The sequence below is a fragment of the Pseudonaja textilis genome, chromosome 4 (assembly GCF_049901715.1).
Source record: "Pseudonaja textilis isolate UNSWEBS1 chromosome 4, rPseTex1.2, whole genome shotgun sequence".
NCBI lineage: Eukaryota > Metazoa > Chordata > Lepidosauria > Squamata > Elapidae > Pseudonaja > Pseudonaja textilis.
This window is the reverse complement of record NC_141993.1, coordinates 75,234,066-75,258,147: the sequence shown is the minus strand read 5'-3', so window position 1 is coordinate 75,258,147 and position 24,082 is coordinate 75,234,066. Positions and strand designations below refer to the sequence as shown.

At 37.4% G+C, this 24,082-nt stretch overlaps 1 protein-coding gene across 1 annotated transcript in view; it reads left to right on the top strand.

Moving 5' to 3' along the window:
* Positions 1–24,082, top strand: part of WDR49 (WD repeat domain 49) — a 137,101-nt gene that overhangs the window by 98,466 nt on the left and 14,553 nt on the right. The window contains exons 15-18 of the mRNA XM_087933396.1: positions 2,030–2,227; positions 7,885–8,069; positions 19,769–19,881; positions 21,470–21,616. Coding sequence (XP_087789522.1) covers positions 2,030–2,227; positions 7,885–8,069; positions 19,769–19,881; positions 21,470–21,616 — 643 coding nt within the window. The remainder of the gene's footprint in view (positions 1–2,029; positions 2,228–7,884; positions 8,070–19,768; positions 19,882–21,469; positions 21,617–24,082) is intronic.

Genomic DNA, 24,082 nt, shown 5'->3' with positions numbered 1-24,082 from the left:
ACATCCCATTCTTGGTACTATTTCTGGAAGAAAGACCTGATTGGGATAAGCTGTGGTGTTTTCATTCTTTGCAAATATGTAGCCATCCTTAAAGATATTATAATCTTAGAACCATGCTACCCTATATCTGTTTACCTATTGGTTTATTGACTCAGCTATGAGCTGAAATTATGTGCCATATTAAACTGTGTACCATGGTTTAGAAACCAATATATTTGGGGTCACATAACATACTAAGATAAAGCCAGTCTAAGCTGTTACAGCTTAACATGATTTTTGAATGCTATTTGGGCATTATATTTATGAAGAAGTCCAAAAGGCGAGCAAGACTGCAACAAATATCTCACACACTATGTAGCCTCTCTCTCTTTACACTTACACACACATAACACATGCATCCGTTGCATGCATATTTATACAACACAACTGTGTATTTTGTATGTCAAATCATAACCATGAAGACAAATTGATGCATACAGTTGTATGCAAGAGGCATATTTCTACTTTATGTGAATGCCAGGTTACATACTTTTTATTGATTTTGAAATGGAATTGTTAAAATTGTTGTTGTTGGGCGTAGAATAAGAGAAAGGAACAGAATGAGATTTGAGTTATTTACAAAAGTAATAAAAGTGGGGTATAAATAGATTCTTGGAGGAAGTGTATCTGAGTAATTATGAATTATGGAACCTCCATGTTCTGCAGAAGTTGACTATTAAATAACCAGAAATGGTTTCCAAGTAGATACAAAGCAAACAGGCAAAAGAAATATCTTAGTTTGGGGTTTCTTAGACTTCTTAGACTTAGACCTGGACACTAATGGAAAAGGATGCTGAACCAGTTTCTGATGCAATTGATTTATCCTCATGTTCTTTTGAATACAGCAGCTCTCAGCATAGCTGATAGCATAAATCTTTCCATTCAGTTGCTGCTCTTCCCGGAGTTCAGCGATCAATCACGTTTGCCAATTGCCATAGCTACAGTATTATATATACTATACTATACTATACTATACTATACTATACTATACTATACTATACTATACTATACTATACTACACTACACTACACTACACTACACTACACTACACTACACTACACTACACTACACTACACTGTTCTGTCTCACCTTTCCTCTTTCCCAAAATATGAAAGAGTACAAACTCACACCAACACAGGCAGGCAAGCTGGCTCGGACTTCACAGAGTTAATTCTTTGGAACTGATAATATTCTTGGCATTCCCACATGTCCTGCCTGCCAAATCTGAACTGATAAAATCTTACTCACAGAAAATCACAAGGCAGCCCACAAAAATAGTCATTCACGAAGAAAAGCTGAAGTCAGGTTAAACTTTGTCCTGTACAAAGTTTCAGGAGAAAACACACCCACTTTTATCCCCTGTGGGTTGTGGCTCAATGACTCAGCTCACTCTATGACCCTCCCACGCCTTCTACGTTGCTGCTCACGTTTCTCCTTACGATGCTGCTTAGGATTGAGCCAACACTCTTCCTCTTTACTTCCTGTCAGGGGCTGCTCCGATATGCCTTCCTCCTGATTAATCTCAGGCTGTTCCTCTCGGTTGTCTGAGGGAACCTGAGGCATTATCAGGGAGGAAGGTCCTGGGGAGGAAGGCATTCCCAGTTCCTCCTCCTCATCTTCCAGGTCTTCTTCCTCTGACAGCATAGGCTTGGGAATCGGGGCCACAACACTATACTATACTATACTATACTATACTATACTATACTATACTATACTATACTATACTATGGCTGTTAGGATATTGCACCATGTAAATACCGTATTTAAATTAATCTAAGGACTATATGATAGTCACTTTGGTATATCTGAAGACTGCCAAAATGAGCAGCAGGTAGCCTTATTAATTACTTCCATATGTTGCCCACATGTTGCATGAGTTTTCTTAACCTTACTTTAAATTGGCAATATGGTTAAAAACCAAAACAAACCCCAAACTATTGCTATACTTTTCTTTCCCTTCTTTCTCTCTTTTTTTCTTGTTTTCCATCAGGACTACTGCCTTGCTCTGGGAGAAAACATCATAACACAACCACCTACTCTACTAAGATCATTTCAGGCACATGGAGATGGCATCACTAGCCTGGCGTCTTGTTGGCAAAACAACTGTCTTTTTATCGTGACTTCTTCAACAGACCGTAGCATTGTTCTCACCGACATTTCTGGCATTCCGTTTGGGATATTTGGACAGGTAGAAATGTGAACATTTACCATTCTTTCTGACATGGTTTTCTCAGTATTGAATGAATTATTTTTATTTCATTTATATATTTAGAAAATTTATATAGGTGCCTACTCGCTGATAGCAACTCTAGGTGGCATACAAGTAATAAAAACACAACATGGGGGTGGGGGAAATTACCCCTCCACCCCCATCCATCCCAGGTGACAACACACAATCAAATTATTATTTAAATATAAGAGGTTGCCCAGAACTGTGATGAAAGCATTCTGTAGCAGAATATAAATGCCTCTGTCATTCACAGAGTCAAGGAAAGAATGAGAGAGATACAAAACTGTACATCTGAATATTCTCCTCATCAGAAGCCATGTTTCTGGACTGAGGAATTAAGCCATCTTCTAAACTGCTCCCAGGGGGAGAATGAACTCCTGAGAAGAGTTGTGTTTGATCCCTATTGACTCAGCATTTTTAAAAAAACATGTACATGCATAGAATAGAATAGAATAGAATAGAATAGAATAGAATAGAATAGAATAGAATAGAATAGAATACTTTATTGGCCAAGTGTGATTGGACACACAAGGAATTTGTTTTGGTGTAAATACTCTCAGTATACATAAAGAAAAGGTACATTCATTAAGAATCAAGAATCATAACGTACAACACTTAGTGATAGTCATAGGGTACAATCAACAATCAAATCATACTAGGAAACAGTCAATATAAATCGTACGGATACAAGCAACAAAGTTTCAGTCCTACAATCACAAGTGGGAGGGGATGGCTGATAAGGAGTGATAAGAAGATTAACAGTAATAGTAATGTACACTTTGTAAATAGTTGAACAGGGAATTATTTGTTTAGCAGAATGATGGCTTTCGGAAAAAAATTGTTTTTGTGTCTAGTTGTTCTGGTGTGCAGTGCTCTATAGCGTCATTTTGAGGGAAGGAGTTGAAACAGTTTATGTCCGGGGTGTGAGGGGTCTGTAAATATTTTCACAGCCCTCTTTTTGACTTGTGCAGTATACAGGTTCTCAACTGAAGGCAGGTGGGTAGTAATTGTTTTTTCTGCAGTCCTAATTATCCTCTGAAGTCTGTGTCTTGCACTAGTCCTATAATCATTAGCACCTATTTTATATTTTCAGTTTTTATATTTTGTTTGTCCCAAAGCTGCTTTTTCAAAAGGCAACTGCACTGGTATTTCTTTGAAGACAGTACAGGAGTATAAATGGATTTCCATAAAAATTGCAGACTGCAGGAACCATTTACACTTCGGCTCTAGATGCAGACAACCCAGACTCATCCCCAATAGCCTGCGCCTGTGTTCAACAGTGAAGGGACAAAGGGCAGAAAACATCCTGCAGAAAGCACAACAGTCCTTTCAGTTCCAGGAAGGCTCCCCACCCATTTGCACTACTCAGGTGACCCTAAGGACACAGACAAATCCCCAAGTGGCCTCAACAACTCTCTAAAAGAATACAAATGACCAGTTGTCTGCAAGGAGTATAAATCCTTCCACCCCCCCACCCCGCACCATCCAGTCAGAGCTGAAGAAATTTATTGGATGAGAAGTGAAATGTCTTCAAAGAAAAACAAGAAAGTCCAGTTACCTCTTGAAAAAACATCTTCAGGACAACCATGACTTGGATAACTGCGAATCTCCATAGATTTATTTTATCTGTGTTTGATTCATTGCATTTATATATCCTATTTACATTTTGAATATCTCAGAGAGGCAGATCTAATGTGTCCTCCTATTTTCCCCACAACAAAAACCTTGTGGGGTGAACTGGCGTGAGACAGAATACCTGGTCCACAGACACCCAGCTAGCTTTCGTGTCTAAGGGAGGACTAGAACTCCCAGACTCCTAGTTTTTTATACCAATATCAAAGCCACCTTGATCATAAAGCAAATCAGTAGAACAAATGTACATAAGTAATGTACAATTCCCCTGCTCCCTTCTCCTCTTTTTCTTCTTCTTCTTTCTCCTTCTCCTCCTCCTCCTCACCTGTGGTATTCATATATATACGAATACCACAGATGAACACAATACAGATGAACACAATACAGAAGCCTGATGATGGCAGATGAGATTCTGCTGAAACGTTGCTACAACTTTAAAAGCACAACTATATATATCCAGGATTTGGTATGTATCCGCTTTAAATAAGCTGAAGGTGACACTTGACATTTCAAGGAGCTAAAAGTTTTTCTTGGAATGCAGATAACTCAAAAAATAATAATTGGATGAACAGTAATTTGTCTAAAAAAATGATGGACCTGTGAAGATACCATATTCTGAAGATGAGATGGAGGCTGATTTACATTCTTAACCTTATCTTGAATACTTTTATTGTTTGATAACCTGCCTTTAGACCATAAAAGACCAAGCCAAACGTTGAGATGAGGAGCTTGCATTTGCTGATTTAGATCAATTTGGATCAGTTTTATACTGAATTGTTTCAAATTCCCTTGCTTGCAAAACTTAATAGCTGGCATATTTTAGAGCTTCCTCCAATGAAAAGTGAGATAAAATGTATTACTGACAAATTGGAGATAAAAGTTATTCATATCATTTTCCTGAAATGTTCCCAAAACGGAGCAAGTGTTAAAAAGCATCTTTATTCTACCAGGTGCATTTAGTCCATATGGAAAGGGAAATGCAAATTCCATAGGAATTGGGGTGCAACGCAACAAGCAGTGCCTTGCACAGTGTGGTAGCTACTGCATCATGTTCATTCATCACAGGTGAAATAATTGATTGTAGAGCATCCTTAGTGGCATAGTGGATAGGTGAAAGAAGTCAGGAAGGTAGATAGAATTTAAAAAGTACTACAAATGTATTTCATGCTGCTTTATATACAAGAATCTGAACTTCTAATGATCAAGGTAAATTCCCAAAGGTGCTTTTTCAAGAGGCAACTGGACTTTCTTGTTTTTTTTCTTTAAAGATGTTTCACTTCTCATCCAAGAAGCTTCTTCAGCTCTGACAGGATAGTGTGGAATGGAAGGATTTATATTCGTTGCAAGCAGCTGGTCATTTGCTTCCTTTTACAGGATTGTTGAAGCACTTGGAGGTTTATCTGTGTCCTCAGGGTCACCTGAGTAGTAGTTCCTGTAGTCTGCCATTTTTCCTCTGGAAATCCATTCCTCAGATCCACTACTCAGGTGATCCATGACAACATTTTTGGAAGTGGTTTGCCATTGCCTTCTTCTTTCTAGGCAGGGGTGGGATTCTACCGGTTCTCACCTAGTCACTATTGTACTGGTTCTCACCTAGTCACTGTTGTTAATTTTCTAAGCAGTTCAGAGAACTGGTTGTTGGAAAAAATCTCTTTGGTTTTGTTTTGTTTTACTTTACAGGGCTAATCCTGTAAGGAAGGCAGGAAGGAAACATTCTGGTGTTGTTTCTAGCGTAATCTTTATTGCCCTGCTTACAGAAACTGCTCATCCGTTAACCCTTACTACATTCTTGGGAGTATGCTTAGACTTCCTGTCTCCAGAGTTTTTTTTTCCTTTGCTGGTACATTCTTAAAGGGGAAGGGTTGTTTTAAGCTTTTTACCTTGCTGTTGGTAGTTCTTCCAGCTGGGATTATATTGCACTTTGAAGCAATAATTGAATAATGAAGCAGAGCTGCTGGAAAGAAGATTTTAATGACAAGGAATCAAGATGAGTGACATTCAACAAGGCTTCTTGGCTAGCTAGAGAGATTGACATTCAAATATGACTTTACCCTTTCTGAGTTTTGGTCTAAAACTGGTTTTTGGTGACGTTTAATCCTGTGCTTATTGGTGGGATAATTTTCCCTATTCAACTTTGTTTGGAAGGAAAAAGGTTGATTTCTGTTCCTGAAAAGAAATTGGGTTGAGAAATCCGGCTAGTTCCTGTGTCTAAATGTTCTGGTAATTGGTTTAACAAGCAACAACTAGTGTTTCAATTTAATTATTTATATTGTGTTTGATTTTTTTCCTGCCTCATGGTTTCTTTTTCTATCTGGGGAGGGGGATCTTTCTTCACTGCTTTAGTGGTTACTGGCACTGTCCTTTGGGGTGTACTTTCAAAAGGCAAGATGCAAGCTTGGCACTGATTTTTTTTAACTGCTTTTCTGCGGGGCATGTGATCTTACCTTAAATCTGGATGATTTTCTTAGGATATCTTGTGAGGCAAATGAGATCAGCTGGTGCAAATGGATCTAAGGATTGCTTCTCCTGGGTGTGCTCTTTCTGGAGAGCTTAAATGACCTCCCTGCTAAAGGGTTTCACTTTATGAGCAAGTGTTGGCTGCTGATAGTTATCGTTGCATTTTAACTATTTTAAATTCCTCAAGGTACTCTGGCACTCTGCCTGATTTGTAACTCCGGTTTGCAGGTATTTTTAATCTAATGATTGGTATTTAGAGCAGCTTTTTGTAAGCAAAGAAGCTTTTTGTATTTTTGTACAGGTAATCCTTGACTTACAACAGTCATTTAGTGACCATTCAAAGTTAAAATGGCACTGAAAAAAATGACTTATGACTGTTTTCCATACTTAAAACCATTGCAGCATTCCCATGGTCATGAGAGGCCAGGTGAGGAGAAGCACCCCTTGACATGAGTGATGTCAAGTTGACCATGCTCACCCACTCATATGACCACCTAGCCATGCCCACCCAGCCAGGCCCACAGCACTGGTTGTTAAAAAATTTGAATCCCACCCCTGTTTCTAGAGCTAAGAGGGAGTGGCTACCTCAAAGTCACCTAATAGCTTTATCTCTAAAGGAGGCCTAGGATTCATGTTTTTCCTACTTTCTAGTATATGGCTTCTATCCACAGCAACAGAAACTGGCTTTCAGTTATAAACTAGGTTCCCCTAAACTAACTTTCTCTGATTAACTAACTCACCTCATGTAATCTAAGCTTTTTGCCTGAGGATTAATCCCTTGCAACATCCACGCCTGAGACACAATCCCTTTTGCTTTCAGTGCCTATTTTAGCAGTCATATGAAGCTAAAAATAAGCATTTTTGCAGTGTCAATCCTAGCTGAACCATTATGGAGTTATTTTTGGCATCCTGAGGAAGAAGAAGCATTAAAAAAAAGCAAGAAGGGGGGAGGGAACTAGAGAGGGAAACATTTTCTGAAAGAGAGAGGGGGAGAAAGAGAGATAAGGAGGAGATATTTAAAAAAAAGAATGTCAGAAAGAAATAATAGTAACACCTGTTTAACCATGGCTTCATCCTCATTCTGCTTTGGCCACATCATTCACTGTCAGCCTTGAAAAGATCGATCCTGTGGCAATTGTCTGTTCCACCTTAAAACAATTTCTTTATATCTTAATCAATTTCTTAGCATCTTGGGGCTTATCAACTGAATTCTTTCTTCATCTTTCCTGTATTTTACTGAAAGTATTAAAGGCTCACCTTGTCCTTTAGATATGACACTTTTATCCTTAAAAGATAATACATAAGAACAAAAATTCTCTTGTGATAGAAGACCTACAAAAGATTATCAAGGAGGGGTCAATATAAGATATTTTGAAAGATAATACCATAAGATAGATGCTATGTTTCTTTTTTTTTTTTCTATATTAGAGTCCAAAGAAGAAAATGAAAAGTGAGCCAGGGCTACCTTCTAAAGCTCAGAGATGATATCTGTTTGATATATCCTTTATCCTATGATCTGTTTTTAGGAGGAACACTGGAGAATTGGAAATCACGTGCCATCCTTGTCCAAAGAAGAAAATGATACACAAAGAGAAACAGAGAAAAATGTCATAAAAAGCAACCCTGTACAATTGGTTGAAGACAATGTTCCCCCTACTATCGTGGAACAAATTCAATCTGTTGCAGAGGATAAAGACAACTGTACATTCATGTATGTAATGTATCTGAAAGCTGATGTAAAATGACATATTTTTAAGAGACTAGTTATTAAGAGAGAGTCAAAGTGTTCCATTATCAGGAGCTTTCTTTCTCAGGAAATATGGTGCACGCAAAGCAGTTTAAGGTCAGTTGCCATGATGCATTTCATCTTATATAAATGGTTCTACTCCAGTTGCTTGGTTTGTGTTCTGAAAGACTTGGACCTTTAACTACTAGTCTTTGCTAATTTGTTTTGTATAGGCTCATGGGACTTCTCTAGACTATTTTATGGTTTCAATCTAGGAAGGCTGAAATAGTAGCCTTTTGTTTTGTCTTTAAAAGATTTGGCAAGGGTTTTTTTTTGAACAAACAGGGCTAGTAGAAGAATGGTGCTCTATATCTGTCTCTGTCTGTCTCCTTCTCTGTCTCTCTCAACCTACAATAACACAATTGGAAAGGACCTTAGAGATATTCTAGTCCACCTCCCTGCTTGAGAAGCAGACCCTATACCATTTCAGACAAATGGTTGTCCAATCTCTTTCTGAAAGCCTCCAACAGTGGTGGGATTCAAAATATTTTATTCTATGTTCTGTGGGTGTGGCTTGATGGGCATGGCATGGCTTGATGGGCGTGCCAGCAGAAGGATACTGCAAAATCCCCATTCCCTCCCAACCCATTAACATGCTTTCCAGCTCAGGGCAACAAAAGAAGACCCAGCCAATCAGCTGGGACTCAGGAGGCAGAGAATAGATTGGGTGGGGCCAGTCAGAGGTATATTTGCTGGTTCTCTGAACTACTCAAAATTTCCGCTACTGGTTCTGAGAACTGTTCAGAACCTGCTGCATACCACCTCTGGCCTCCAATAATGGAGCACCCACAAAGGCAAGCCATTTCATTGGTTGATTGCTCTCACCATTGGGAAATTTCTCTTTAGTTCTAGGTTGCTTCTCACCTTCATTTCTATCCATTGTTTCTTGTCTTGCCTTCTAGTGCTTTGGAAATAGTTTGACCTTCTCATCTTTTTCTGTCTTTCCCATTTTTTTCCTTGTAGCCCAAGTGACAACAGGAACTCTTGGTCTTTTCTTAAAAAAATCTGCCCTCAAAGGATATATCCACAGAATAGAAAGCACTTAGTACTTGTTTCCCCAACAGGCATGTGAGTAGAAAAGAAGCAGGAAAATCCATCAATTAGGGGCCAAATTAACCACTGTCTGGATGTAATGCCTGAAAGCTACTGAGGCCAAAGTAGAGGAAGGCTTCAATAATAGATTAAACTCCAGATATAAGCATCAAACTATTTGAAGAGGTTTCTCTCCCCAACACCTTTTCTTTCCTTCCTTCCTTCCTTCCTTCCTTCCTTCCTTCCTTCCTTCCTTCCTTCCTTCCTTCCTTCCTTCCTTTCTTTTTTGTAGAATTGATGAAAATAGAAGGTAGGGTATATTCTTTCAAGGCTATTAACTGTTCATTTAGATTCCTTCCAAGGTTTTGCTACAATAAATATCTGAAATATTTCCCCTTTCTCTTCTAAGATAAAGATAGCATGGGATAGAAAAGAACACAGCATCCCTCAAGCGATTTAAAAAAATAGCCTATAGTTATGCTGAATCAATTCAAAAATTATGCTGAATTAATTCAAAAAATATCCTAGGTTGGTAGTTCAGATCTACATATGAGGCATGAGTCTTTAATTTGTGTCACTCTCATATCTAAGGTAGTCAGGTGAAGCATTAGAGATTCTAACCTCAGTCTTCTACTTCCAAGAGTGACTTCTGCTATCCAGCCAGTCCACACATAATGTAGATATACTATGTAAGCATACTATACATAAGTACATACAATGTAGTATATAGTTATGTATTAATATTCATATGCATGTGTGTGCATGTGTATGTGTTTGTGTATGTACACTTTTAAAATCCTCCCAGTCCATTAAGTCTCAAATCACAATCTAATATCTCCAAAGCTATTCAGTGATACATTTCAGAAATAAGCTTGAGGAGGTAATTCAATCTAAGATCCTTCTAACTGAAGAATCCTTTAAGAGCTTTTTACATACTTACTAACATTTAAATCCTTTGCCTTATGAGTTTTCTTTAAATGATGTATAAATAGGGCTCAAAATATTGACAAAGAAACACAACAAATAAGATCTTTTATTTGTCTCTTGCATTGTTTTGTAGCAGTCTAATAAAAAAAAAATCTAGCACCAAGAAATGCATTACCTGAAAAAGTTCTCTAAAGTTGTTAAAAATTCAGGAGCACAGTTTGGGAGAAAGGGGACTAACGTACCTGTAGATTTTCTGTGGCAGCTTATTGTGTTGTGTTTTAGAAACACAATTTATGAGGTGCCCCCCCTCCTTATCATAGCATATAAAAATACACTGAATAAGTAACTGGTATAACTTTGTAATTCGATGCCAAGAAGTTAGATGTGCAAGAATTTGATTTTGAGTGGTTCATATATGGCAAAATGCATAAATAATTCATGAGTCTTTGTAAAATATGAAATAAGAATGGCAAGTTAAACTCTGGCTAACTGCTTCTTCACTTTAACTTCTCAGATATAACACAATTAAGTTTCTGTATTATTAAACATGCTAATAACCTTGGGCAAAACAAAGTAACCTTCATGTACAGGGCCAATGCACAGCTAAGTACAGCAATAAATAATAAAATACGATGCTTTTCACTACAATTGCAGTGTTACAAGGCAGGAAATGTTGCCCAAAACTACACTGCTATGTCCATCCAACTGGATATGTATGATTGTGGGTACAATTAGAATTCTGATATTTTCAAAATCAAAATTAATCAAAACACATTTTGGGGGCTGGGACGCCAGGGAATAATCAAAGATTTTTCTTCTTTTTCTCATAGCTGAAGGGAAGCCTTCCATAAACCTATAGATCTGTTGAGGTTCTGATTTCCAGAATTCTTTTAGCCATTCAAATGGGAAATTTGAAAATTGCAACTGCAATACAACTAGAGGTGATTTGTTTGTTTGTTTGAATTGTGGCTAATGCCATAATTCTCCCATGTGTCTCTGGAAGATATTCACAGTATTTTCATCCATGTCTCCTAGTGTATCTGTTTCAAATTATAATGGAAAATATTAAAGACTGCTGCATAGGGCCCTGGAGAAACAGATTAAAAACATATAGAATAAATGTGCTAGGTCATATCAAAGAATAAATAGTTTATGCTTAGTTGTATTTTCTATGGAAGCCAACCAAATGTATCCAAAAACAGAACATGTTTGATATAGACCTTATTTCATCCAATGGTTCGTTTAACAACATAGATGTCAAGGATACATGCATTGTCTACACTGACTAGCAACCTCAATCATGAATCTGAAGCAAAGGGTCTTCTTTATTACTTGATCATTTTAACTGGAAATACCAAGAAATGAATTTAGAGTCTTCTGTGTACAAAGCACAGACTATTTAATTGAGTTATGACCCTTGTCAAATTACATTTCAGTTGTAGTTAATCATTCCATGGTGCATGGGCTTTTCAGTTTTCACCAATTTTCAGTATGTTCAGATTAATCTTAGTGACTCAGATAAGGTAGGAGAAGATGGATGGAGTGCATGGGAGTCAATATTTGGATTGGGAATGGTAAAATAATATAATTTTGATTACAAAACAAGTCTACAACCTTCCTTCCTTTCTTCCTCTTTTCCTTTTGCACTGGCATGTGGCCTGTTATGCATTTCTTTAGAACTTTGAGACATATTTAAACCAAAAAAGCCTGTGCACCGATGGCTAAATATGTGTCCAATCTGTACTAGAATTTATAAAGATTGGAGAATATTCTGTTTGTTTAATAAATTTTGAGTGGCAGCCTGTTAAAATTAATGATTCTGGTTGGCTTACAATTCAATTTTAGAATGGAGTAACAGAGTTAGAAGGGACCTTGGAGTTCTTCTACTCCAACCCCCTGCTCAGACAGGAAACTTATACCATTTCAGACAAATGGTTGTCCAATCTTTTCTTAAAACCTTCCAGTGTTGGAGCATTCACAACTTCTGGAGGCAAGTTGTTCCACTGATTAATTGTTCTAACTAACTGTTCTAACAATTTTAATTTGTTTCATTAAGACAGAGCTGTAAGTAGCCATACTCAAAATGAATTTGAAGATTTTTGTGTCCAGATAAATTTTCCTAATGGTTATTAATGGAGCTAGAACTTGAAGAGAAGTTTTAAAATGCAAAGCAGAGAAAGCTTAGCTGTCTTGTCTAAAATGGAAAATCTCGGTTCTGGAACTTATACTTGACTAAATGAAACTATACCTCTATACCTCTAATGAAACTGTAGTAATGACAAATGTCTCTGTGTGTTCAAATCCTATGCCATTTGGAAGCAGATGGAAGACTCATAATTGAACTCTGTGGTTTTTTTTAAGAGGGAAAACCATCTCTAAGTGATAATTTGCTTTGTAGCCAGAAAGTCTGAGGTTTAAGCCCTGGCATCTGCTTTTTTTAATTTACTAAGTCATTTCCAAGACCTCTGTATATCATGCTGCAAATTATATTGCTACTGAGCACAGTTATGAGACTAGAGCCTTTCATTTTTCTGTGTTCCAAGTAAACAACTCAATATAAATTGCATGCAGATGTGCACACAAGATACCTAACAGCATGAATGGAAAACTGATCTTAATGACATATGATGGCTTCATCATTCTTGTTTTTATGAGAAACACGTTCCTATTTGTATTTGCATGGATGTAAAGAGAACTCCCTGCACAGTCAAGAAACCTGAATAAATAGCTATTCATTAGTGCAGAGGAGATCTACATCCAGGGGCTATAGAGAGATGGCTTCTTCAGACATCACTGATCAATGTTTAAATGAAGTACAAGACATATGAGGTAGGAGTAGTACAAAACAGAGACTCCCAAGGAAGTTTAATTCAGCTCCTGAAAGGCGGTATTCAAAAGGGCAAATTTATTACATACACAGCTGGAACACAATTTTTCAAACTATATTTAATTTCCAATAAGTTTAAGTGTGAATGCAATACAACCGCATTTAGATTTCATCCTGGTTCTATCCATATTTTTAGGAATGGAGCCCCAAGCATGTCACTCTATATCAATAATTGTGGGCCCCCAACTCGATCTCGCCTTCTGATTACAAAAGTGTTGGAGCATAATCATTCACTAGGTTAGTGTCAAAACACAAGTTCAGTTTCTGTAATGGTTGCATCTGCTATGAAAACACTGCATGACACACAGGGTTTTATGACAGTTCATTATTCATTATTCAGCTTGCATAAGTGAGCAGTGCACCAATGCCAACTTTACTGCTACCAAATGTCATGACTGATGATTGATGTTTCTTCTTTGATGTAAACAGTGGTATTTTTATTTTTTATTTGTTTACTTTTGAGGGAGGCATAGCAAGTTGAAGATTAATTCATAAAAGTGGAGTTGACAATTATGATAAAAACTAAGAATGGGTAAGCAAACCATTTCTTTAGAACTTTTCCAAATGCTGCAAGTAGAAGATAGGAGATCACCCACACGTGTTCTGGAAGGCTGTTCCTCATAAGAGAACCAAAGAACAGGAGTTTTCACTCAGTTTCTGCACTAGGAGACAATAAGATCAGCCAACTTGCTTACAACCATAGTGGAACCTTAAAGGACACTCACTTTCTAATTTGGAAATTGCCTATTAACAATCTTAAAACTACTAGAAACCATTAGAATGACAACATTGAAAAGTTTCCAAGTGAGTTTAGCTTCAACTCTGAACCACAACAGCAACAACAAATAATTACAAACTTATAAACTTAAAGAATTTGAAATAAGCACAAAAAGCTAAATAAGATTTTTATCTAAGAATGTTATCTGGGTTTCAGAATTAACTACGAAAAATAAAATAAATAAGTAAAAAGAATAAAAAACAGAAATACGTTAGTTATCTTGGTTCATAACAAAGATAAGCAACTGTATAATGTTAGAAATTGGACACTAAGAGGGGACTCAATATTGTAAGTTGAAGGGGAAAAAATGCAACCCAGCTTTTGGTATTGATTAACTGGGACTTACAAAATAACACAAAATAACATTACATGGGAAATACCAGTATTAAAGGGGATATTCAAAGAATGAGCCAGAAATGAGTTACAATATCAATATTATCACTAATGATTTAGATTCCATGAATAGTTTATGTCCAAAAGATGTCAGTGAGGGAATGACAGACATGGAACAAATTTTGTTTGACAAGACAGAGAAAGTACTGAAAGAGGAATTACAAATCATAAGCCAAGATAATTATTTGGAAAAAGAAGCTTTACTGCATATCCAAAGGAAACTGGCTGAAGTTTTAAAAATTAAAGGTGAAAAACAAATGATAGACCAAGGGAATGACCTCAAAAATATTTTCTGATCTACAAAAGATCACATTAAAAAACTCTGTGCAATGTGACAAAGAAAAATGGAAGAAAAATAAGATCCTATGATAATATTTATCAATATTCATACAAAATGAACTAAAATTAAGATGATTAATTATATTCCTTCCTTTTAATTACAATGAAACAGAAGGAGTATAACACTGATTTATTTGATCAAGGTTAAAATAAGACATTTTTTTGCAAAGTTTTGGTAATCCTTTATGGGCTTTTAGTTACACCAGGATTGAAAAGCTGTTGTTTTATAATGCTTATAGATATGGGATGAGATATCATAAGCCAATAGGGAGTGATTGAGTTACTAAATTTGTTTATACGTGTAATGAAGGTTGGATGTCACATCTTTATATATTTATTATATTTTTATCATATTCCTTCTTTTCTTTTTTTTCCTTTTTCCTTTTTTCTTGCACTTTTTATTTTTTTACCATTCTTGTTTCTCTTTTAAAGCTTAGTTTGCATTGTGTAATAAAAATCCTTATGCACAAATAACTTATGCACAAATAAAGGAAACGGGTATTTTTTAAAAGCTTGGTGTGTGTGTAAGAGACAGAGATAGAGAGAGATAGAGAGAGACAATCTTTAACTCACTCAAAGCCATCCAGAGATGAGGGTAGACTTGAAGCTGAGCCTTCCAATTCCTACTCGAGCATCTTAACCATCCAACTATGTTGGCTGAAAAGTTTCTATCTTAAATTATACAGATTCTGAGAACAGGTTTTTGTTCTAAGCTAAAATTAGTATATTTATTAAATATATTTTGAGGGAACCAAATTAATCTCCAGTACTGAACACTTCAACAAGAGAATATTCAGGGAAGTCATTGAAATAGAGAAACACCCCCATAACATGAATAAATGGGATGATACCTCCCACCTACCAGACATCTGGAAACTAGCCCTTATCAAAAAATGAGTCCCAGCCATGAAAACCAACACTGGACCCAAAACAGCACATGACGCCACCAGCAATCTCCCTCACCAGACTCAAACCCAAACCTATCCCATAGACGAAAGGCAACCACCACCCAGAAACCAGACCATGGCTGCATCACCAGCTGCCATACACCCCGACCCCACAAACTATGCAAACTGACACATGCCATGAACACACAGCCAGACCTCAAACTCGGAGCCAAACCAAAATCCAGAACGTTACATCACAGCCATCCGCTCAGGACATCACATCATGGAACTCAAGAGGTTATACCACAAAATCTCAGAATGTTAAAACACAGCCAATGACCCAGGAGATTACAGCACAAAACCCAGGATGTCACAACAATAGAACTCAGAAGGTCATCATACAGCCCATTATCCAGGTTGTTACAATACAGCCAACAACTGAGGAGATTACAGCACAAGACTCAGGAGGTCACAACAATAGAACTCAGAAGGTCATCACACAGCCCATTACCCAGGTCATTACAACACAGGAATCTGATAGACACACGGTCAGAAACAACAGAACCAGCACACCACACATCCCCATCAGTATTTATAGAGAGACGGCAGCCCCGATCACTGGCTTACCACACAGGAGGCTGATAGACACACAGTCAGTACCTCAGCCACACAGGTTCTTACGAAAAAGCCAATCAATCTGCAAACATCAACTCCATCAACCAATCAAGAAACAACAACACAGCCAACCAGCCCTCTTACAACAGAGCCAACACACCACACCTCCCCACCAGTATTTATAGGGAGACGGCAGCTCCGATCATGCTTTGCTCACACAAGCTCGAAGCCGAAAGCACCAGCCTGAAGATGGTGAGTGGGACCTCATCAAAACATCACCAAGATACTCTCAATCTTACATGGGCAAAGACCCAAACACGCCAAGACCTACATACCTGTATCTGTGAAAATCTACAAAAACACATGTGTGTGTGTCTGTCTGTCTCTGTGTCTCTGTGTGTGTCTCTGTGTGTGTCTGTGTCTGTCTGTCTGTCTGTCTGTCTGTCTGTCTCTGTGTATGTATGTATGCATTTAATCCAACCTTTATTATTTTGATAAATAACTCAAGGTGACTAACCTATCTAATAATCTTTTTCTTCCTATTTTTGCACCACAACATTACTTGGGCTGAGAGAGAGTGGTCCAAAGTCACTCAGTCAACTTTCATGTCTAAAGTAGAATACTAGAATTCACAGTCTTCTGCTGTATGGTCTGGTACTTTAACCACTACACCAAACTAGCTCTATGATAGATTAATGAGTTCTCATTATTAACTCATTAATTCATTTAACTCACATGTTCTCACGATAGATTTATCTTCACATCAGCCTACTAAAATATGTTGTGCAAGAGAGCTTCTAGTGTTACAATAGAAGTAGACTCATTCATGCATGCAATCAAGTTTTGAGAACCAACTTTTAACCAATATTCTTTTTAAAAAGAATATCTTTAGTGTAATCACATCAAAACTGTAATTCAGTACAAAACTACATGTCATAGTCAACCAGGCTAACAGCTCCTATACTGATAGGAAAAACTGTTGCTAAGGCTTCCAGGATATAATGAGATGAGAAGAGATGGGACAGTGATTAATCTTCCCTGCATATTTTTTTCTTTATTTTAAATGGCCTTTTTCATGATTTTTCATCCTTTGGGGTTCTGAAAAATGTGTTTGCAAGGGCAAATGTGTGTTTCAAATTCAACAGGCAGATAATTCACTTGGGGAGCAATTTGGAACAGAAATACAGCAAGTTGGCAATAAGGTTAAAAACTGTGCCCTCTATCCAGTTCCTCCAGATATATCCTTTCATTAAAAAACAGACACACTGTTCTTCTATTGTATAATTTACTCTACTTTTAACTGATTGGAAACTGATTTGCAAAACATCCAGTTCAGTTTTTTATTTCGTTCTTTTGTGGTGATTGAAGGTTGCGCAAAACCATTTGACAATTGAATAAACAAAAGTCACCTCTTATATTTAAACCAGCAGAATGTTATTCCTTGAGTATTTTTCAAAGTCTGTGTCCTTGTAAGATGGAAATAAATGGATTTTTTTTTTTGCTCTGTTACTGTGATGTGTGGATTTTAAACAAAAGAACTCTTTTTAAAACAAACAGAAATAAACTCACACAATCTTCCAATTAAAAATTGCCTTGAGGTGCAATAACAAAAGATGTATTAACTTACATTATTACAACTTTCTGCACATTTGTCCAGAAAAACAATACCATTGAAACAAATGTGTGTTTAGCTTTCAAATAAACAGTCTATTTATGGCTAGGCTTTCTCTCTCTCTCTCTCTCTCTCTCTCTGTGTGTGTGTGTGTGTGTGTGTGTGTGTGTGTGTAAGTTTGTATACACATAAATAAAATAGCAAACTCTTTTATGAATCTCTCTTGAAAATTCTTTGATTTCCTAACTTGCATTTGACTTTGAAATGAAAGGTGGCCCATTCCAAATTCAACATCCTAAAAGCCTCTGATTGACTATTATAAACATCTCAGAATTTTATTTTTTTATTTTTTTTGTCAATTGCTTACAAGATAATAGGTATAAGTAAAAACATAGTTATGAACACATGGATACATATAAGAAAAATCAAAAATCAAAGAAACAATAGGACAGGGATGGTAGGCACATTGGTGTGCTTATGCAGGCCCCCTAAAGACCTCTTAGGAAAGGGGTGAGGTCAATAGTAGAAAGTCTAAGGTTAAGGTATTTGGGGTTTGGGGAAAAAATCCACAGAGTCAGGTAGAGTATTCCAGACATTGACCACTCTGTTGCTGAAGTCATATTTCCTGCAATCAAGTTTGGTGCAATTAACCTTGAGTTTGTATCTATTGTTTACTCTTGTGTTGTTATGGTTGAAGCTGAAGTATTCATTAACAGGTAGGACATTGCAATGTATGATTTTATATACTATACTTAGATCGGACCGAAGGTGGAGTAGTTGTAGTTTTTCTAGGTCTAGAATTTCAAGTCTGGTGGCATAAGGTATTATGCAACGAGTAGAAGAGTGGAGAACTCTTCTTGTGAAATATTTCTGGCCTTTCTCGACTGTGTTAATATCAGATACATAATGTGGGTTCCAGACTGATGAGCTGTATTCAAGTATTGGTTTAGCAAATGTTTTTTCTCTAATTAGTAGTGTAATATTAACAGAGAAAAAGCTACATAAGATTAGGTTAATAACTCTTAACGCCTTTTTGGCTATGTAGTTACAGTGGGCTATAGCACTTAGATCATTAGAGATGAGTATTCCAAGATCTTTGACAGAGTTTGGATCATCAACAAGATCTTGACTATTCAGCTTGTATTTTATTTTCTGTTTGTTTTTTTTTGCCAATATGTAGGAGAGAGCATTTATTTCTTGAGATTTGAAGTTGCCATTGGTTTGACCATTCTGATCCATAGTCAAGGTCTTTTTGAAGGGTAGCAGTATTGTCTATGGTGTTGAATAGCTTTACATCATCAGCGAAGAGAGTGCAGTTGCTCTTGATATGATCACTGAGGTCATTTATGTAGAGTATGAAAAGAGTTGGTCCTAGAACACTGCCTTGGGGGACACCACTGTTGACAGGTACAGAATTTGATAGGATGCTCCCAATTTTGACCATTTGTTGTCTGTTTTACAGGAATGCTTCTATCCAGTTATGCAGGTGTCCAGAGATACCATAAGATTTTAGTTTTAGGAGTAGTTTGTCGTGTACCACTGAATCAAAGGCTTTACAGAAGTATATGTAGATTTCAGCTATTGCTTTGCCCTGATCGAGTTGTGTAGTCCATATGTTTTTGCAGTGTAAGAGTTGCAGATTACATGATGGTTTTTTCCTGAAACTAATTTTTTTTTTAGAGAGTAGGTTGTTTGTCTCTAAGTGGAGGATAATGGATTGGCTAACAATTGATTCCCTGACTTTACAGGTGATGCAGCATAAAGAGATTGGTCTGTAATTTTCAACTAGGCTGGGGTCTCCCTTTTTGAAGATGGGGATGACCGTGGCTTGTGACCATAGTTTTGGCAAGGAGCTGGTCCTGAAAGATCTTTCATTGGTACCATGGAACAGTTTATTTTGGTGTTTCACTTGGGACATTCATTTGATTCATTCAGCCTTATTGAGCCAACCAAGGAGAATAGATAGCAAGGTTCATTTCATAGCAAAGTCTTCTTTTGCCCTGTGGACCAATCCTTCTGCTAACTTGTCTTATTAACTGTCAATGGTAGGGACATTTTCCAAACTCTTGCTCCTTTGTACAAAAAAGAGCAATTGAAACAATTCAAGATCATGTCAAATATATTTCATTTTGTTTCCTATTTCTATCCATCTAGGGGAAATAATATATGGGAGAACACAATACTGGGGAAAAAATTCCAAGAGAGACAAAATGAGAAAGGAAAGAAATACAATCTCAGCACGAGAATGACTGGGATAAAACCAACAGGTATGCCATATTCATTGTTAGAAACATTTAAGTATTATCATGCACTTTCATATACTGTATATACCATTGTAGATGTACAATGTTTTCTTTATTGATTTTGGGGAATACATCCTGTCTATTATTAAAAGAAAGTTCATAGAGCAAACTGTGGAAAATTGAACCTTTAAAGGCCCAGAATTTGATTCCTGTTGCTTCCTTTAGTAAAGTCCTACCATAATTCATCATCACCACCCCCATTGATGGCTCTAAATTTAGGACATAGGCATACTATTTTTGCTACTTTATGGGTTGCAGTGACTGAAATGATGATATGAAATGGACAGAGTCAGAAAACAGATAGAATGAGATTGGGATTTCCAATAGTTTTTCTTCTCTAATGTGGCTGTTTCTCTTCTTTTTCTCTTTCCCCCTCTTCTTTCTTTCTTAAAATCTAACTTTAAACTTATTTTAGGGTTACAATTTTTGTGTGCTTTCTGCCTTAAAATTGGGGAGAAACCCAACCATGCAGCTTGTGACATAGCCACAAGAAGTTCTGAGAGCCAGAGAACCAGGGAGCCACAGGGAAGAATGCTGTAGGATCACAATGTCTGGCCTTCAATTAGAGAAGAATGCTGGAGTCTATGAGTGTGTGGAAAGGGAACTTCACGAAGACAGTAGTGTCACTCAAACAGGAAAAGCCCAAGAGGAACATCAGGCCAGCCATAAAACAAACTTACATAGGAAAAGGAATCAAATAAAAGGTATTAAAGAATTCCTATAGACAAAAGCCTAAGTAATTAAGAAACCCAGACAAATAAGAAAAGGAAACCCTTACAAACACAGGACATACCAACTAAGCAAAACAAACAGACAAAAGACACAAAAAATATAAATTACAAAAGAGACAGACAGGAGATTGCCACAAAACAAACATGAAAAAAAACCATTATAAAGCTAAAAGATATAAGGAAAAACTGATAATACAATCTAACCACCCCGCGGAGTTTGCCTTCTGCACCCCGCGGAGTTTGCCTTCCACACCCTACGGAGTTTGCCCTCTGGCAGAAATAAAGACAAACTCAAACAGGAGTTGAAACATTAAGCACAAATACAAACATTCACATGAAATCAACTCACAAAGGGAGAAAAGGGTATAAAAACCAGGGACTTACCATAAGAACCCAGGTAGCCCAGGAACACAGACTTCTCGCTTCCACCACCTTCCTGAAAAATACAAAGATCCAGCTTTCAAACAGTTGTCCATATCCTTGCGCCGGAGCTCTCTCAGCGGGAAAATTGAATCCTCAGAAGAAAGGCATTTTGACACCTTTCTACAAGTGGAAGGTGACTGGATGTGTCAGCAGCAAATTTTGTTTCAAATTCGACTTCAGGCCAGAGATGGGTTTTATACAGCTATCTTGGAAAAAAATGCCATTTAATTAAAATTATGGGGTGTTTCTAGAGCAATTGGTCTGAGGATTGGTCTTCTAAGTCTCTTTATTTGACTTATGGCTGAACATTTTTAGCCACACAAATGGCTTTAATGTGATTAGGTGATTTTACTCCCGCTGGAATTTGCTTTTGGAATGACCCTTTGGTTCTGGACAAGTTGTATTTAGGTCACTGAAGATTGAAGCCCTGAAGGAGATAACAGATATGAACGAGCTCGAATTATTTTTGCACCCTGACAAATACTCTGGGGAGAAGTTATCAGAGAAGTTTTCCAAACATTTAAAACTACCTACTCTTTCAGCAAGTAAGTAGATATTTATTATATTCTCATTACACTGAGTCTCACAGGCGAGAGGCAAAAATTAATGCCACTAGCTTATCTCTTTTAAGATGAGAGGAAGGTAATGGGGAGGTCTTGGATTTATTGTGTGGCCTGTGGGAGCCCTTTTGGGAATTAAGAAATCTGGAAGACTTAGAAAATCTGTGATCCAAATTGTAAATGGTGTTTGGCATGTACCAAAATGAGACAGCCCAGACACGTTTGAAAACTCTAGTGGATATTAAATTCTTTGCACATTTATAACTAGATTAGAAGAAGATCAGGCTAATGCTCACTGGTTTTATTCTTTCCATCTTGTGTTGCTACCTCCGTGTAATTTATCTTTTATTTCATTTACATCTTGCTTTCCCCCTGGATAGAAGTTGACAGTCTTATTAAAACCCTGGGAATGAGTATTTATTTTATTTTATTATTTTGTTATATTATATTATATTATTATTTAGCTATAGAGCAGAGGGTCCCCAATCTCCAGGCTATGGACCAGTATCAGTTTGTGATCTGTTAGGAACTGTCACAAGCTGGAGGTGACCAGCAGGCAAAAGAAATTATGCATGCATGGGATCTAGGCTGCACATTCCTCCCCCTCCCTACAAGTCCATGGAAAAATTGCCTTCCACAAAACTAGTCCCTGGTGCCCAAACAGGTTGGGGACCACTGCTAGAGAGGGTTTGTCTGTGAATTAAAGTTCCAGAGGTTGATAAGGAAGGTTTGTGGATAGATGTTTGGAGAATGTGATCCTTTAACCCTGTGATGGTGAACTTATGTCATGCATGCTGGAAGTGGCATGCAGCTATCTCTCTGGGCATGCCAGCCATCACCCATTGCTCTTCTGGGTTCTGGCATCCACCTGAATGCCAGCCAGCTGGTCTTCACATGCATGGGAGTGCTTGAAGCTGGAAAAGCAGATCTCTGGAGCACATATGCATGCCGGCTAGCTGGTCTTCACACACACATGCACGTTAGAAACTGGAAGAGCAGGTGGCTGGCACCCATGTGTGCACCGGGAAGCTAAGCTTCCAGTTATGCGCATGCGTACATGTATGCTCCCATTTTGGCACTCAGTGCTGAAAAGGTTAGCCACTACTGCATCAGCCTGGGTAATACTGATCCCTCCAGGGTAGAGCCAGTATGGTGGTACCTGTTTGAAGGAGCTGGGTGGGATTTGTTTTGGAATATGTTCATTGGTCTCCCATAAGAGCTGGAATCAGGATGGGTTGCAGCACCGCAGCAGGTTGGGGAGAAAAGAGCAACCTCTGCTCTCTCATCCCCAATCTGCGCGTTTGGAAGCCCTGGTGAGGGGCACGTAGACCTTGGAGGGGAAGACGAAGGTGTAAGGAAGCCTGAGGAGAAGTTTGACAGTGGTGGCTGTTGACAGCTTCGAGGGAGACCTCATTTGCTCCAACGTGTGAGTGATCGGCCATTTCGATGGCAGACTGAAGTCGCAGCGCTTTAGCCCAATGAGGAAGATACCAGAGCATGAACAGCGTTTTTGGCATCAATTGATGGATTGAACTTGGAGTGAAGGAGGTGGAAACTGAAAGTCGAAGAGAGAAACGGCAGAGAGAGACGGCAGAACTGTGAGTCTTAAATAAGAGGACAGAAGTCCGAAGGGAAATGGCGAACCAGCTGTGAAAGCAAGGAACTCTTAAGACAGAGATCAAAGCTGATTTAGTTGATTAAAGATTGACTGGTATCTTGGACCTGTTCTGAAAAATTTGGAGTTGATTTAGACTGATTATCTAGGAATTTGGAGTTTAATCTGATGGATTTGTGACTTGTAAAAGAAGAACAATGGGAAAAAAAAGTAAGAGACAGGACTAAACCCAAGAACGGAAGTGACACTTTGAGATTATACAGAGAGAAGAGAAATTGATGTAACAGACTGTGACTAAACAAAACGTGAACGGACAAGGAAAGGAAAGTGATTGAATATTACTGGACTTCTTTTTATAGAATATAATTAATGAAATAATATTTTGATTAACATTTGATTGAATTTATTAAGAATTTAAAAGTTTAAATGATATGAAACTGAAAACTGGTGAAATGCTATTTTGATGGTTATTGATTGATTGATTACTAACAACTAATGAAATAAGTCAGGTCATATATACAAGAAGGGGAATATAGAATTATTTAAAGGAAACCAAACTTTACAGTTAAAGATAAACAATACAGTTGATATACCATAATGTAGTAATATAAAATAGTTGTATAAGAACAATTTACAGCAAGTATATTTTAGGATATTATATTACACTCTTTCTCCCTTTTTTCTTTCATTTTGATATTATCCTTCTTGTCATCCCTTTAGCTCTCTCCCTTCTTTATCTTATTTAATTTTGGTGATTCAGTTAGTTTCAGATTCTATAAAAGATTGAATCAAATCTGAATAATTTAGAATATCATAAGTGGGAAAAGATATTTATA